We start from the raw sequence: 18,795 nt of genomic DNA, 5'->3' as shown, positions 1-18,795 counted from the left end.
TTCCCACATAAGAGGCTAGTCTTTTTTCTGGAATGACCAAAAGATTTCCTTCTTTTTTCCTTTGTTCTTATTGTCCCTGATGAAAGCGCAGAGGGGGATCCCCAGTTCCCAGCGGAGGATTATGTGAACTTGTCGCCTCTCTGTGTGAAGGGACAGAAAGAAGGTGGCATCAGTGCTCTGCCACATTAGTCGTTTGATCCTCTTGTACCTCATGCCTCCTTATAATGAGTAATCCTTGGAGCACAATCCAAGACTCTCTCTACAGTAAATTCTAGTGAGTTTCCCCAAAGCTTTGCTCATAACTTTAGAGGCAGAGAGGAGGAAATTCATGGGTGAAATGAAATGTGAGGATTATGTGGATTTCCCTTCTCTACATCATGGGTCCTATCCAGACAGCTGGCACTTGCACCACTTGGGTGGACTCAGCGGGAGAGCTGAATGGATGTCATGCTCAGTACTCTGTCCAGATGTCCTATAGTAGAAGCATTTCTTTAAAAATCCTCCCCTACCTTTGAATTTTGGACATATTAATCACTTTTTTCTTAAGGTTGGTCCAGAATAAGACTTTCTGCAGGATACTTTCGGGCACTTAGTTCATCTCTCCTCTCCATCTTCACCCTCCCCTGCTTAGGATATCTGCTGGTATTTGAGCTTTCTCTTAAGCATTCTGGCTAGCTTTGGAAAAAAGAAAATTCTGACATTCAGGGCTCCTGAAGAAGTCATGCATGTCATGAACTGATCAATCCAATCTAATAGTTGTTACCCAAATTGCCAGCAACGTAAGTTCTCATATCACTCTTACATCCTATCTTTAGTAGAAAACCAGTAGAATAGATTTAGGCAGGAGGGAAAATACCTATATATTGAGAGGGGAACTGTACTGGCTGAGAAAATAAATAGATTAAACTTCCGCCTAGTGAATAGTGAAATGGTTACGGCTCATAATTTAGTTTGCTAATTCCCTTAATCTTTCATAAATACAACTATATTTGAGTGTATTGGAGACTCTTACAAAATAGATTTTGCAGTGTCTATAATAAAGTAAAAGCGAAATATAATTTCAATACAGTCTGCTAAAAAAAAAAACCTAGATGTTAAGGGCAGCCACTATATGAGAGGGGAGCTACTCTAAAGTAAAAATACTAAAGATAGCTAATAACAATAGTCTCTGCCCTCTGGATCTGCCTTTGCTTCCATTGACCTGTAGTGTTCCCCTGGATCCACATTCTGTAACAGCCCCAGAGCAGGCCAGGACTTCTGAGATAGGGGAGGACAGAGGACATGTGCATCACCTCTGCTTGGAGCGACAGGCCCCAGGAAGACAATGTTGCTCAGAATGAAGAGACAGAAATCAAGGAGTTCAAAATTGAATTTTATCTCTGTGATTATTGAGCAACATACAATATCTCAATATTATATAAATGAAAATGACTATCTTTAATTATCGGTACATAGTTTATTCTTCAATACAGATTAAAGCATAAGACAAATATTTTTAATTATATTATGCATACTAAAGCATGCTCTGATATTTTGTGTTTAAACTTCCAAAAGAAATTTAAACTTCACTTTGCAGAAAGTATTTATTTTGAGGCTAGAATTATTTGGGAAGCCATCCAGTTTACCTCTGTCATTAACCAATGAGGCAACTAGGGCCCAGAGAGTGCAAGTGATTTGCCCAGGTTATATGATTAGTAGAAGATTTGGGCTTAGAACCCAGGGTTCTTTGCAGCTAGTACTGGACTTTTTCAAAAAGCTATTTTAAATTTTTACTTTTGTTTATATACTTATAGATTCATAACCATTAGACTCATAATAAATCTCAAAGATCATCTAACCCAGCCCACAAGTAAATCAAAGCCCAGATACAGATAAGGAATCTGCACAGCTTCTTAGGAAAGAAACTTTTTTAAAAATCTCCAATGAAGACAGACTTAGTATAAGTCTGCATGCATAAAATGAAAGCAATTTTGTTTGGTAACTGGATTAAAGTCTGCTTTTAAAATAAAATCTGTTAATTTAATAAATTAAAATAGGCTGTTAACAACCACAAAAAGGAAGAGATGGCTTTTAACAGAACTAAATTTCTTTCAAATTATAGAAGTAGTCACCCAAAATTCCTTTAACTAGCAAGCTGTGTTTCTGCACTTAAAATGTTACTCACTGATCCACAGCTTCTGAGAGGGAGCATTTATTTTACAAAACAGCGTCAAACACACCTGCAAATCTGACAGAGCAGCAGAGTTATTCACAATTGACTTACAGTTGTAAACTGTCCTCCTTTTTTTCTTGCTTGTGTCTTTCCTTCTATCTGTGGCTGAAGGATATTTGTTCCCTGCCTCACAATTTACTCAAGTTTATTTAGAGGCTGAGTAATTTGTACTTTGCATGAGGCTGTTCTCGTTGTCACAGCCATAAGACTTAGGAAACTAAACATAATAGGTTTAGGTTTTTTTAGTGGTATAGTTTACTTATATAAGTTGGTAATGATAATATAAAACCAGAAATATATATTACTTCTGAAAAGAAAAACGCGTAGGATTAAGTCAAATAAATAAAGATAAAAAAATCTAAAAGCTTTTCAAAAGATTAGTTATTTTGTTCTTCCAAAATGGATTGCATAATATATTTCAGTTCTCAAATTAAAATTAATAATTTATAATACATCTCAAATTGTATTATCTAAAAAGTTTTAATTTATTAAGTACTTTGTGGCAGCTACAAATATTGACATATTGTCTTCCAGTTTTTTATAACATTATCTGCATAAATCTTTAGAAAAATATTTTGACAAGGAGTTATTTACAAAGGCCCAGTAAGACATGATGTAAACATGAGCAAATTGATGAGCAAGAATAACTTTATTTTATTTATTTATTTTATTTTTTATTTTTGTGAGGAAGATTAACCCTGAGCTAACTACTGCCAGTCCTCCTTTTTGCTGAGGAAGCCTGGCCCTGAGCTAACATCGTACCCATCTTCTACTTTATACGTGGGATGCCTACCACAGCATGGCATGCCAAGTGGTGCCATGTCCGCACCCAGGATCCGAACCAGCGAACCCTGGGCCCCTGAAGCAGAACGTGCAAACTTAACCGCTGCACCACTGGGGCCGGCCCCAAAATATTTTGTTTCCTATAAATTAGATTTGATTTTAATAGACTTGACATTTTCTCCCTGAACACAGTTTTTTCCAGGTCTACAGTTAGGAGACAAAGTTAGAATGTAAATTGAACATTTAATTTTTATTTAACTTTCTCCCTGACATGTATATTGTGGGATGGTTTAAATGAAGCATGGCAAGTTATAGCAACTGAAATTCTCAGTTTCATCTAAAATGATTATGTAACCAGCTTTAGGAGCACAGGATCTTGATATTCAATAATAACAATAACTTAATTTTGTTATCTATAAACATTTATTGAGCACTTATTATATGCCAGGCACCAATATAAGCTCTCTAAGTGTGGCCTCCAGGTCAGCAGCATCAGCATCACCTGGAAACACACTGGAAACCACATTCTTACGCCACACCTCAGACCTACCAAATCAGAAACTCTAGGGTGGGGCTAACAATTTGTGTTTTGACAAGCCCTCCAGGTAATTCTGATGCACGGTATCTTTGTCTGTTGGGCTGCTATAACAAAAATGCCATAGACTGAGTGGCTTAAACAAAAGACGTTTATTTCTGACAGTTCTGGAAGCTGGGAAGTCCAAGATCAAGGTGCTGGTTCATAGACATTTTCTTACTGTGTCCTCACATGACTGAACAGCAGAAAGCCAAACGAGCTCTCCTGTCTCTTCTAATCAGGGTACTAACTCCATTCCTAAGGGCTCCACTCTCAAGACCTAATTGTCTACCAAAGATGCCACCTCCTAACATCATCACATTGGGGGTTAAGATTTCAACATATGAATTTTGGGGAGACACAAACATTCAGTCCACAACACACACTAAAGTTTGAGAACCACTGCCTAGATAAAGCATTGTTCTCTCCTTGGTTCAGAAGCCAACAGTGTAGTAGGAGAGACAGTCACGTGAACATATAATTGACATCAATCTAGTAAGTGCAGTAAAAGAGGAATATATTAGGTATAGTGGTTGTGCAAGGGAGAATGTGAGGGAAAAGGGAAGTTTTTGCTTTTTGAGCATCGAGAAATTTGCACTCTAGTTTCAGAGACAGAAGAAGGGCAATTGGTTCCAATATTGATAGAGTATGTTGGTTTTGGTTTTATCTTACATAAGCAAACAAATATCTTATATTTGTTGGTTTGAACAAATAGTTCAAATGACTTCAAATAATTCTGAACATTTTGGCAGGATCAGCGTAATCATTGTAGCTACTCTTTACCTTGCCCACCCTTCTGGCTATGATTGTACCTTTCACATGTATATTATTCTTGGAATTAATGGTTACGTAGTAGTCAGAAGAAATCTTTTAAAGATTTCCAAGGTAATAATATACTCTCTTTGCCTTGAAAAATAATTTAGTGTTACATATTAGAAAGGCCGACCTTTACTAATGGTACCCACTTTATTTATCTATTAAATCCAAAGTAAGTCTACCAAAACTACTGTCTCTTGCTTTGGAATATAACAGAACTAAACATTACAAGGCACTGTTGTAGCTTGTGATACCTAAATCACTTAACCAATTAGGTGAGTCATCCTTTACTTTTCAGGGTACAGTACTGTAGAAATCCTCGCAATTGGCTTCCAGGCTAAACAAATTCTTTGCACTTTTCATTCTGCTGGAAACAGGGATTAGACATAAAGTAAACAACATAGGCTGTCTACTCTTTGTAACATCTTCGAAGAGATGGCCCTGATATGCACCAGTTTTCAATCACTTAAAAGGCAATAATTCAATTATACCGTCCTTTATATAAGAACTGCCATTGCTTTCAGTTCACTTGCAGGCCTGAGACAAGTAAATCACTTTGATAAAATCCCTTTTTTCTCCCTCCTAGAGACTAGAATAAGTAATGATTCCAGTGATGTACCAAGGACAAAATGGATATAATGTACTTCTTATAGAAAACCAAAATATTTCATAAGGCAGTGATTCATTGTGTTATCTGGAAAATGATTTTTCTTGTGTGTGTATGTGAAGCATGTTTAAATCATTTTATATAAGGATACTTCTAGAGAGGCAAATACTACACTTTGTTTTTGAACTCAAATGCTTGGACTGGCAGTTTATGTGCATAGGATGGGAAGAAAAATATACTTTAGAAATACATCATCCATAATTTGGGCCCATTGATGGTCACTCCTTTATGACTAGACAAAGAGAAAATATTTTCTAGGGTATTTGAAGCGAGTTCCTTCCTCATGTGAAAATAACACCTAATTCTTTTCTAAGTTCATTTTAAATATTAGCAGTATGACACATGGCTCAGACCTAAAAGGACATCAACTTGAATGTATTTTATAGTTGTCATTTTATTAAGGGTTGCTCAGCTCACTTGATTTACTTCTTAATGACCCAAGTTATTGAAAAAGATAGTCACTCTCTAATACTGTAGAGAATTAAGTCCTTAAGTACTTGACATTGACTGTTAAGGCTGCAGGGGTCCAACATTACCAGAGAGCAGGCATGTAAAGATTAAAATATATGACAGTTGGCAAATTGACTAATTAGGGTCAATGCCATGCCAAATTATCCTTTCCATTAACTTCTACATTTAATATATTTACTGGTGTCTCTTAGTAAATGAGAAAATCTTTTAATTTCAACAAGTCTAACTTAAGGGATTCAACAAGTCTGTTCAAGGGATTTTTAAAAATAGGTTATACTTTTAAATGAGTGATACAGATGCCCTAAAGCTTAATATTTTATCTTTTATGATAGGTATAATTTATAATAGAGCTGCAAGTAACATTCTAGTCAAATTCTCTCCTGACTTTAGCATTCAATTTATAAGAAAAATTCTTTTATTTGGATCACATTACTCTGAATTAGGATTATTCAGATGGGTAGAATAAATTGGAAAGAATATAATCTAAGAGAATAAAATATTTTTACCTGCTCTAGATATACGTTTATAAGGCAGTAATATTTACTGAGTAGCTCCTATGTGCCAGACACTATTTTGGGCAATTCAAATGCCTTATCTCATTTAATCCTCCTATTTACATTTATCACTATACCCTGCTTTATTTTTATTCTTCCATAGCACTATCATGACCATCTAATATGCTACACATTTTTCATATTGTCTCTCTCTTCCCTCTAACCTCTTCCCCATTAGGCAGAGATTTTTATGTTTTGTTTATTGCTCTCCCCACAATTCCATAGTGCCTGTTCATGTTCATAATAGGTACTCAAGAAATATTTCTTTTTGGTTGAGTGAATGGCCCTGTGAGGCAGGTATTATGCTCCCCAATTTACAGACGAAGAGAGCTTAAGGAAGTAACAAAACTAGAATGTGAAAATGGTTCTAGGTTGTCTACCTACTCATCTATCCATTCATCCATTTGACGAATGACTTTAAAGCCCATGGTATTTCCAATATACCACACTGCCTCCAATGCATTTACTATGTTGACATAAACATCAGCATGATAATGACAATTTTTATCAATTCATCATAGTAAGTTCCCAAAGTATCAGTGTTAGACCAGCAATTATTTTCCTTTTGTTCATTGGTAGGTTATCATTTCTCATGATATTTTATAATTTGTGATTAATTTTGAATAAATAATAAATATGTCCAAAGTTCAAACGGTACAGAGGGGTACCTGGTAAAAAGTATCCATCACATGCCTCTTCTCCATTCCTAAACTTGCCTGCCCATTGGAATCATCTGTAGAGCTTTAACAATTACGGAACACTGTGTCTCACTCCCAGAGCTTGTAATTTACTTGGCCTGTGGGTGTGGCCTAGGTTTTGGAATTTTTAGAAGATTCCCAGGAGGGACTTTGCTTCAGGTAAAGGTAAAGCAACAACAAGCAAGTATACCCTCTTGCCTTAAATAACTAAGAAACACAAAATATATGAAACAATATTTTTTATGACATTGGACACCAGGAAACAGAAGACAATAATCCCCAAGGGATGGGAACCAAATGAGGTGAGCTGTATGACAGCCCCAGCTTATAGTCTGAGACAGTATCTAGACCATGGCACAGGGAAGGAGAATACAGGCAGAGCCTAGCTGACTCTCTGAGTTGAGCAATCAGAGCTGAGCATTTGATGAGACAAAAACAGTGAGAATCCACAGGACAAACTACAGAAGAGGAGAATTCTGAAGATCTACAGAGGGTACCTCTTGAGTGTTCAGCTGAGACCTGATTAGCACATGCATGTGAGGAAACTACCAGAGGCTGGGGAAAAAGTAGACAGGAAATGAGTAAAGATACAGAAGATTTGAACAACACTGTCAACCACCTTGACCCAAATGACATTTATGAACCACTCTATCCAACATCAGCAGAATATACTTTCTTTCGAGTGCACACAGAACATTTACTAAGATAGACCATACTCTGTGCCACAAAACAAGTCCTAATAAATTTAAAGGTATTCAAGTCATACAGAGTATGTTCTCTGACCAAAATGGAATTATATAAAAAAGCAATAACAGGAAGATATCTGAAAAATTCCCACATATTTGGAAACTAAATAACATATGTCTAAATAACCCATGGAGCAAGGAAGATATCAAAAAGGAAATTAGAAAATATTTTTAACTAAATTAAAATGAAAATAAAACATACGAAAACTTACAGGATGCTGCTAAAACATTAGGGGAAATTTATAATGCTATATACCTACTTTAGAAATGAAGAATGGTCTCAAATCTATGAGCTCAGCTTCCATCTCAAGAAACTAGGAAAAGAGCAAATGAAACCCAAAGTAAGTAGAAGAAAGGAAATAATAAATATCAGAGCAGAAATCAATGGAATGGAAAACAGGAAAACAATAGAGAAAATTAGGGGGACCAAAAGCAGAGAAGATTAATAAAAATGGCAAATCCCTAGCTAAACTGATCATGAAAAAAGGAGAAGAAACACAAATTACCATTTTCAGGAATGTGAGGAGTAATATAACGACAGATTCTACATATAATAAAGGAAGGATAATAAGGGAATATTATGAAAATTTATGCTTATAATTTCAACAATTTAGATCAAATAAACAAATTCCCCAAAGACACAAACTACCAAAATTTCATTAAAAAAAAAAAGATAATCTGAGAGCTTTTAATTTGTAGTTACAAACCTTTCCACAAGGAAAACTCCAGGCCCAGATGACTTCATTGGTGAATTGTACCAAACATTTAAGTAAGAAATAATAACAATTTTACCCCAACTCTTTTAGAGAATTAAAAAGGAGGGAATACTTTCCAACTAATTATATGGGATCAGTATTATCTTGATACTAAAACTAGAGAAGACATTACAAAAAAAGAAAACTCTAGACCAACATCCCTCATGAATGTAGATGGAAAAATTCTAAACAAAATTTTAGGAAACTTAATGCAAAGAGAAGGATAATATATCATGACTAGAGTTTAGCTCAGGAATGCAAGGTTGGTTTAACATTTGAAACTTAAATAATACAACTGACCATATTAAGAAACTAAAAAAGAAAATAACATGATCATTTTAATAGATACAGCAAGAGCATTTAACAAAATTCAACTTTAAAAACACTCAGAAAACTAGGAATAGAAGGGACTCTCCCAGTCTGATAAAGGGCATCTACAAAAAACCCTAGAGATAATATTATATCTCATGGTGAGAGACTGAATGCTGTCTCTAAGATAAAGAACAAGTCATGGATGTCCACTCTTACCACTGTTAATTCAATATTTAACAAATAGCTCTAGGCATTGCAATAAATCAGGAAAAATAACTAAAAGTCATCATGATTGGAAAGAAAGAAGTAAAACCATCTCTGTTCATAGACATCTTGATTATCTATGTAGAAAATCCAAATCTACAAAAAGCTACCGGAAGAAATAAGTATGTTTAGCAAGGTCACAGGATACAAAATCAATATACAAAAATAAGTTGTATTTCGATGTACTAGCAATGAACAATCAGAAATTGAAATTAAAAAGCAATATTTACCATAACATGAAATATTTAGGGATAAATCTGGCAAAAGAAATGTAAGACCTATACAGTTAAAACTACAAAAACATTGCTCAGAGAAATTAAAGAAGACAATTAAATGGAGGGATATACTGGTTCAAGGGTAGAAAGACTTAATTTTGTTAAGATGTCAATTCTCCACAAATTGATCTACTGATTTAACACAATCTTGATCAAAATACCAGTAGGCTTTTTTGTAGAAATTGACAAACTAATTCTAAATTACATGTGGAAATGCAAAAGAACTAGAATAGCCAAAACAACTTTGAAAAATAAAAATAAAATGAAGTACTAATACTACCTAATTTCAAAACTTTTATGCAACTTCAGTAATCAGGACAGTGTGATTTTGGTGTCAAGATCAACTAATAGATCAATAGAACAGAGTACAGGGTCTGGAAGTAGGCCCACACATACATGGACAATTGACTTTTGACAAAAATGCAATGATAATTCAGTGGAAATGGGGTAATCTCAACAAACAGTGCTAGAATAACTGGATATCCAATAGCAAAAAATGAACATCAGTTCATTCCTTATAACATATTTGAAATTAACTCAAGATGAATCATAGACCTAAATGTAAAACCTAAAAGTTCTAGAAAAAATTTTAAGAGAAAACTTTTCTGGTCCTGAGTAGGCAAAGATTTTTAGATATGAAACCAAAAGCATAATCCATAAAATTACTAATGGATAAATTGCACTTCATCAAAATTAAAAACTTCTGCTTTTTAGAAATACTGTTAAGAGAATCAAAGGACAAGCCACAGGCCAGGAGAAAATATTTGTAAATCACATGTCCTATAAGGACCAGTACCCAGAATATATAAAGAAATCTCAAAACTCAATAATAAGAAAACAAAGAATCTACTTTTAAAAATTAACAAAATATTTGAACAGTTTACTAAAATAGGTATATAGAAGCTAATAAGCACATAAAAAGATGCTCAACATCTTAGTCATTAGGGAAATGAAAATTAAAACTATGATTAGATACCAGTACATATATATTAGAACAGCTAAAATTAGAAAGATTGGCCATACCAAGTGTTGGCAAAAATGTGGAGGAAGTGGAACTCTCATACCCTGATGGTGGGAATGCTAAATGGTACAATTGCTTTGGAAAATCATCTGGCAGTTTCTTAAAAAATTAAACACACATTTACCATACAATCCAGTTATTCCACTCTAAGGCATTTTTCCAAGAGAAGCGAAAGCATATGTCTATTTTTCAAAAAGTATACATGAATATGTATAGCAGCTTCACGTATAACAGTCAAAAACTTGAAAGAAGGCAAATATTCCATCAATAGGTGAATAGATAAACTATAATATATTCATACAGTAGAATGCTACTCAAAATAAGGAAGAATAAACTATTGATATGTGCTCCAACAAGATGAATCGCAAAGGAATTATGCTGAGTGAAAGAAGCCAGATAATAAAGAATATATAAGATAGAATTTCATTTTTATAAAATTTTAGTAAATGCAAACTAATTGGTAGGGACAGAAATCATACTAGTGGTTTCCTTGGGAAAGTTTGTTGAGATGGGGACCAGGAAGCATGAGGGGCATGAGGTATTAGATGTTTGTTATCTTACTTATGGTGATGGTGTCACCAGTCACATAAGCCAAAAGTGATCGAATTGTACATTTTAAATGTGCCACTTACTGTATGTTAACTGTACCTCAATATAGTAGTTGTTGGATTTTTTTTTAAAGATTCCCCAGGTGATTCATATGTATAGACAAGTTTGGGAATCACTGCTCCAATCCCTCAGATTTCTGGTTCCACTCTACAGAGGCAACCTATTTTAGGCAGTTTCTTATTCTGGAAACTGGAACATTCTGGAAGTATTAGGCATATATGAACATAAATACTCCTTGTTTTAAATTCAAAAAGGGCATCTTTATACACTGTTCTGTACTTAACTTTTTTCACTTACTGTGTCTTGGAGATCATTCCTTTTCAATAAATATGGAATAGTCTCATTTTTTTAACATCTATATGTTAATCCATTGGATCTGAATTTTGTCTGATTCCAATAATTTTGAGTACATGAGGTGGTACTATATGCTTATTTTAAAATCTTTTGGGAGCAAAGATGTAACTTGAATAGTTTCTAGAATTTATTTTTCTTTTAGGCATACCCTTAAGTCCTCATTTGCATGCTATGTAATATGACAAAATGCTTTCATCTATGTGAACATACAAGCTTTCTAGAACACCAAATTCACTATGAATTAGTATTTTTTCACTGGTAAAGTCTGTATATCTATGTGAAATGTTGACAAGTGTTACATTTTGGAAAGTTATCGTGACACTTTATTTGCTTTCCTTGTCCTCTCAATATGAAATTTGGTATTTGCTTTGTCTTTCATTCAACACAAATGTTTTTAATCTTTTTTTGGTCCTTTGGTGGTTAATTCGTATTCGTCTTTAGGCCACAGCTGTTCTGGAGATGTATACTGTGTAAGTTAACCTGTTACTTGCTCTTTTGGCAAAAAAATTATTTGGCTAAACTCTTGCTGGCTTTTTTTTTTTTAATAGCCGGAGGTCAAAGTGGCCAATACGAAAATAATTTTTGTTTTTAAAGTTAACCACAGTCTTTAGTTTTTAAGCTATGCTGCAAGAGAAAGACCATCTACAAACACGATGGACAAATTTATTTGGGGACCTAAATTCCGTAATGGCCATTTATGTGTCCTTCACAGTTTTCTATAATTTTCAGTCTTAAAGTAACAAGAATCTCAAAGTGTTCATTATTCAAACTACCCATATTGTCATATACTCTGTGCACTTACTGGGTTTGTTAGTGAACATTGAATCTTTTTATGACTAATGATATTTTGAACTTTTTGCCAACATTCATCAGATGTTGAGTCAACACAGTTTGTGTCAGTTGAGTAGTTTTGCACTCATTAGCTGATGAAGTCAGAAGATTCATTGCAGCTCCTCATAGTTAATTCACACACTCATTTTTCACATCATTAAACTCTATATTCCTATGATCAGATGTTGTATCACACACTCATTTTTCACATCATTAAACTCTATATTCCTATGATCAGATGTTGTAGCTCCTTGTCCACCTCTTTGTTCCTCATTTTGCAGGATTTCAGGGAATTGTTCCCATCATATCCAGTTATGTTTGCTTGTATTTGTACATCTGAGGTCACCTTTCTGAGGAGTCTACAATGGAATAAAGTTACATGTTTCGAATGTCATTTTTCCCTGAAGTGGTGGTCTTTTGGCTGAGAAAATAGTTTTACTGACTAGTGAATTACCTTTTACACCCCTCTCCATCTCTGAGTACTTAACTTCTTAGTTTACTCAAGATGCGTCGTTCTCTAACCTAGGGAAAGTGTGGAGAGCCTGATTCAAAAGCATTCCTATGCCCGCTCACCCATTCGCACTTATGGAGGAGAAGAGGATGTGCTGGGGGATGAGGTTCAGACAACACAAAACAGAGGTAAGGCAGCTTCTGAATTTTGCAGTTGCTGGGAGCAAGAGCACCTAAAGGAGAATGAAGGCAGGCAGGATTAGAAGAGACTTCTAATCCTCAGGGTACCCATTGCCCCAAAAGTATTTCAGGAGCCTCTTCAGGAAAGCACAGCCCCTGAGGCTGATTTTCACACAGTTCATTATTTTGCCTTTGAGTCTTAAGTGATTCTGCCTACTGAAGGTTTCTTGGGGTTTGTTTTATAGTAAAAGGACATCAAGCCTCTGAGTCAGGGCTCAGGAGTTACTTGTCTGTGATCCACTACCAAAGAGCTGTTGGACTTAGGGGGCAGTTCCTTAGTCTTTCTGAACCTCAGTTTTATAATCTGAAAGTCAGTGAATATATCTGTTCCACTTACATCAGGAATATCTTATTAGGATCAATAACTGAAACAGAAAACACTTTTAAAAAGAAGATTCTTCTAGTGAAGGGCATTACGTAGAGATGGTGGCCCCAGTGGTGAGAACAGGGCAGTACTGAAAAGTTCCTTTGTCATAAAGGCTCAGGGAGGAGCCCTCTGCACCTGGGAGTCCAGAGAAAAAGAGACCAGAGGGTGCCCAATCCTGGGCACAGGGATGTTCCAATGGGCAAAGAGCCCTCTGTCATATTTTTAAGTCCATAATATGGAATAGCATAATCAGTCAAAAGATAGGACATCTCTTATAACTAATGTAAATGAGTTACTAGTAATTATACATTTGGAAAGTTCAGTGTCAACTCTTGTTTAAACTTCCAGATGCTGTGATGTAAAAAAAAACTTTTGCAACTTGTCAAATATTTAATAAAGAATTATGGAAGCTAAAAAAAAAAAAAGGAAAAGAAAAGCACTCTTGTGGGTTCTCACAATGGCTTTGGAAACCGAGTAGCTTTGTTGAGGCTGGTATGTCCAGCCTTCCTTACAGGGATGCTGCAGAGATTAGCAAAGATATCCGCAATTTGGAGCTCCTTTAAAGGGAATCAGGTGACTGCCTTCAGGCAGGGTACTAGTGCTCTCTGGGGGTACACAGGCCACCTAACAAGTTAAGTCTTTCTCTATTTAGTAAATTCTCTCTTCCATATATGATTTAAATGATGTCTTCTTATCTAGAAAGGTAGATTTGCCTCGTGGTTGACATGTTTGTCTTTTTAAATTGCAGATCTATTATATATTTTTAAAAATAAATTAATCCTTACGGATAATGTAATTCTTGATTTCCACATTGAAAGAGAGTTTCCAGCCTAATGAGTTGTTTTTCCTTTCAGGGTCAGCCTTTACAACATCTGATAATTTGTCTCTCAGTTCCTGGGTATCATCTTCATCCAGTTTTCCTGGATTTCAGCACCCACAGTCCCTGACTGCTCTTGGCACCAGCACAGCATCCATAGCAACACCCATTCCTCACCCCATACAGGGTTCTCTGCCACCATATAGCCGACTTGGGATGCCTCTGACCCCATCAGCCATTGCCAGCTCCATGCAGGGCAGTGGCCCAACATTCCCCTCATTCCACATGCCTCGGTACCATCACTACTTTCAGCAGGGGCCCTATGCTGCTATCCAAGGACTGCGCCATTCCTCGGCTGTGATGACACCATTTGTATGACTCTTCTAAAAACAGGAGAATCCAAATCCAGAATGTGCAAATGGGTATGGAAATATAGGACAGGGTCGGGTGGGTGGGATGTGGGGTGTTGGAGCAGGGGCTCTCCAGGAGACATGGGACCTATTACAGAGGAGAGCTGGACTCACAGTAAAACCTGCCACTGAGGGAATGTACCATGGACCAGGATTCATCTGTAGTTGGGGGACAGCTCTTGGGTTCGAGAAAGAATCAGTGTAAAGTTCTTAGGCAGCCAAAGTCCTACAATTAATAGGATATCAATTTACCCAGAAAGTTTAATAATACAAGGCAGATGAATCTTAAGGTGCATCATTCCTAGTGATTAAAAATGCTGTGTTGATGCAGTAATGTATAAAATCAACATGTATAGATTTTCTTTCTGCTTTCCACAGGTTAAAAAAACCTTCAAAGAGGCAATACTGTATAACATACTTACCATAATGCATAACGACTAACTTAAGTCCATTTCTCCTTGTAGAAAATGAGAGCCAATAGAGAAATATTTGTAGTGCTGTAGCCTAAGCATGTTTAGTTTTCCTTTGTGTTAGTTTGCTGGGGAAGGAGCTGAGATAATGCCCATACATCCTATTTTGTGGATGAATAGGTGGTAATGACTTCACAAAGTTCTTTTTGTAATACTGAAGGGCCAGTACCTGACAAGCTCTTTTTCACAGGCTTGTCTTCTTTCTTCCTAATTCTCTTTCTTGCGACTACTTGTCACTTATGTAGGAAAAATCTTCTATATACAATTTTGAAGCAAGAGGTTTTGTGTGTTATATGGCAAAACTGAGGTTTTAGTTTTCTGGGCTGCATTCTAAATACACTACTGACTTACTCACTGAGGAAGGTAAAGCCTCTACATGGTGACGCAGAGGCTTTCTTCTACTTACAGCTGCAATAAAAAGATGGTTGCCCTATTGTGAAAGGAATTTCTCTGCCACGGGTGCCAAAGGCCCCTTCAGTTTTACTTCAGCTTTGGGAGACCTCATGGATGTTTAAATGTACCAGGCCAAATTCTCCTTTTCAATAAATCCGCTTTGTTCTTAGATTAGCTGCTGCCACTGACTGACAAGGATTTGTGAATGACCATTCTGAATGCCCACAGAGCCATCATTTAACCTATGTTCATGAGAAGTTATGTGTCCATATATCTGATTTGTCCTTTTTTCTTACTGTGTTACATTCAGTGACTCCTTTACCACTTTTCTAGCCCATTACATGAAATTTCATGTTAATTCAGTGACTCCCCAGCTGAAACATTGGCAGTGCTTATAAATAAGTCTAAAGCAGTCATCCACTTTATTTTCAGCTCTTGCTGTCTTCTCACGCCTTCCTTTAATGTTTAGTATAGTATTAATGATATTTTAGTTATATATAATCTGTATATTATTTTTGGGCAACATATATCTAAACATTTACAGTCAGGGTAGAACATTTGGCATTTTGCAAGTTTATTTCCCTAATAACAGAAATTTAATGAAGTTTATGGTCCTTCAACTTTAGATATAATGTATTCTAGCTACAGGATATAACCTGTCTTCTTCACAAGGCTCCCCAAAACTCTATTTTAATTTAATTTAAATTTTGTATATAATATTCATTCTACTCTGTTCTGACTGCAAAAGTATTGAATCTTAAAAGAGATGGGAACTACCACTGCTGAGAGTAGAGGTGTGTTTGGGAGTAAATGCAATATGCTTATCATATCAGACTCCAGTGGGATTTTATTTGGTTGTTTTAATGGTAGGCTTTTCCATATCAAATGCCTTTCTTCGGCACGCCCAGCCTGTGAAACAAGGCATAATGGCACAGCCTGTCTACATGATGCCGTTGTTGGATTATTCTGCACTTGCCTTTCTCCCCTGTATCCCAAAGGGTACTTCTGGAGAAGCATGGGCTATGTTAACCAAGCATCTCAAACTCCTATGGCAGACACTGTAGGCTAATTCCTATCTTTCTCCATGTTATTCTATAGTATCCACAGGTAGTTTGTTTTCCAACACAGCACAGATGTGCTTTTCTTTAAAAAAGCAGTTATGAGTAATGCTTAAGTATCCATAGACCTTAGGATGCTGATTTAATAGTTGGCCTGTTGCCAGTGCTCCTTTTAGTACAGAGTCCTTCTGCTTAAAGCAGGAATAACAAAAGTAGATGCAATTTTACATGATGCTATTGAATACCCTGGTAAATTACTGGTCTGCTGAAGTGAATCTGTATCTCAGTTTTCTTTCCAATGAGAATGAAAGGAACATTTTAATACTATTTTGACATTTTCCCCAATTGGTGTGTCTCAAAGTAGGTTTGTATGTTTTTGTTAAATATGATTTTACACCAGTATTTCTTGACTTCATAACTTTTATTTTGTAACTAAGCAATATAAAACTAAAAAAAAGTAGAGTGGTTAGAGAAAAGCAAAGACTAAGGTATCAAAGAGTGCTCTTGGAAAAATCACACCTGAAATTCTAAATTGGATATATTTTTTAAGTATTTGGTATTATTTGAACCAGAAAGAAAAAGTACAAGTGATATGGAGCTTCAACTGATCAGAGTCACTCTAGCCGTGGGAACCAGGAGTAGATATTTACCCTGCGTGGGCCTTTCTGAGCTATTCTGGTTGTTGATTCTTACGTAACTCCTTGGGTATTTCAGATTTAAAAGTCTAAAGTCTATTCTACCAAAAGTAATTGCAAGAACTAGATAATTAGTGGGAAAGCCAATGGAATAATAAAGAGTATGAGTTATAATATACTTGGAATAAGTTCAGGGTTTCCCCCCAGGTGTATTACAGGATCAAAAAGCACGGCTAACATGCAGTGCTGCTAAAAAGAGCCACTGCTGCCAGAACTGCTTTATCTAACCCAAAAGAATTAATTCATAACTTAATAGGTTTTGCATATGTGATTTATTTTTAAAACATTTATCAATAATTCTAAGTTCAATTATTTCTTTTACTTGCTTGAAATTTACTTTAAAAGTAAAGTAAATCTTCCTCTCTCTTCTGTCCACCCTTAGCAGCATAAACATATCTAGCTTGTGTGTAACATATCACAAATTGTTAGGTAACAAGATCTACATTAATGAATTTATATTGCATTGCTGGTCCTTTTGAGTTTATAACAATGATACATTATCTGGAAGGCCTACCTCCATTCTTAGTAGGAGGGCACAGAGTAGGAGATATTAAGTTTTCTTATACTTATCATCTAGCAAAAGCCTATGTAGGGTTATACTATAGGAGTTACATTGACATCTTATATTGGTATTCCAAGACCCCGCCCCCCCCACCCCATCCACATCTCAGTCATTGTACTTCTCCAGCCACAACATTCCCCCGTCAAAAAAATAAAAAGGGAACCCTCTAAAAGCCAAAGACAAAAGAATTCTTAAAGAAAAGGATCCCCATTCCCATAATGTCAGTGATTTTTTCCGAGAGATGTTAGGATATTTATCCCATTTCTGAATTTCATTTTAGCTTTTCAGGCTGTCCTGCTTATATTTAAGCTGAATTATATACTGAGAAAAATAAACTTCAAATAAAATGGGTGGAGTGACTTTACCACCCTATTAAATATGCAGTCATGCTTAGCCATGACTCAGCATCTAAAGTTCAAAAAATTCAGTATGTAATATACAGGGACACATGTTGCAAGAAAAGCATTCTTTTTACTCAATCTTCCATTGACTAAGCAAAGAAAACTGTTTTCATTTTAAGTGTGTATGGAATTGATAATTATTACAAATAAAACAATAATATACCCTAAATCTAGACTAGACAGAAATAAAGCACTGGGCAGAAAAGATTTTCAGTTGGCTCCTTTATAGAGCCCGGCTTGGGTGGAGGATGGATTTTATATGTTTTTGTATTATTTCAGAATGCAAGGATTTTATGTAAACAAGCAAAGGGAAGGTTACAAACTCTTAAACCTTTAGAAAACCATAAAATCCTTTCTTCATATTCCATGCCAGTTATAAAATATGGCAATACTTATCTTTCTTCAGCATGCTTAAATATGGAACAGTTCATTTATAAATATTTGATAGGCAAATGATCCATAAGTATTTTGTGGCCCTTCTTTCTCTGTTCCTCCCTGGATTCCAATCCCCTCCTTTGATATAAGAAAATAAAAACATTTTGGTGATATAATACATCTGGACAAAAAATACAATTTGTTGTATTTTACTTCTGGTACATTGCAATACTGTATTTAGTTGTTGCTTTTTCTTATTTTCAGAAACCTAGAAGAAGGTCTTTTATTTCCTAAAGGATAAAATTGGATGTGGCCTCCTTAGTGGGCTCTCTCACACATCTACTGTTTGCTGTGTCATTTGCTTAATGAATTGCGTGAGAACAGTCACTGTAATGAAGTGTGTGTGTTGGGGGGTGGGGGGAAGGGCATGGGAAATGTTTTATGAGAAAAGAAGTTATAAGCCTAATACTATGAAGTAACATCTAATGAAGTTCTTTTTAAGTGCAATATATTTATTTCTGCTAGAAATGTATTATCAACATTATGTAATATTTGAAGCATTACATGTTATTTGTAAACAGCTTAAAATTATATATTACCCAAAATTGTACAGAA

At 35.5% G+C, this 18,795-nt stretch overlaps 1 protein-coding gene across 1 annotated transcript in view; it reads left to right on the top strand.

Annotated features, from left to right (window-relative positions):
- The window catches only part of TBX20 (T-box transcription factor 20), a 55,588-nt gene extending 36,793 nt beyond the window's left edge, over positions 1-18,795 (top strand). Inside the window, exons 7-8 of the mRNA XM_001500042.7 lie at positions 12,469-12,581; positions 13,854-18,795. Of these exons, the coding sequence (XP_001500092.2) occupies positions 12,469-12,581; positions 13,854-14,194 (454 nt within the window). The 3' untranslated portion in view covers positions 14,195-18,795. The remainder of the gene's footprint in view (positions 1-12,468; positions 12,582-13,853) is intronic.

This window comes from Equus caballus, chromosome 4 (assembly GCF_041296265.1).
Source record: "Equus caballus isolate H_3958 breed thoroughbred chromosome 4, TB-T2T, whole genome shotgun sequence".
NCBI lineage: Eukaryota > Metazoa > Chordata > Mammalia > Perissodactyla > Equidae > Equus > Equus caballus.
Note: the sequence above shows the minus strand (reverse complement) of the source record. Positions and strands in the feature narration are given on the sequence as shown.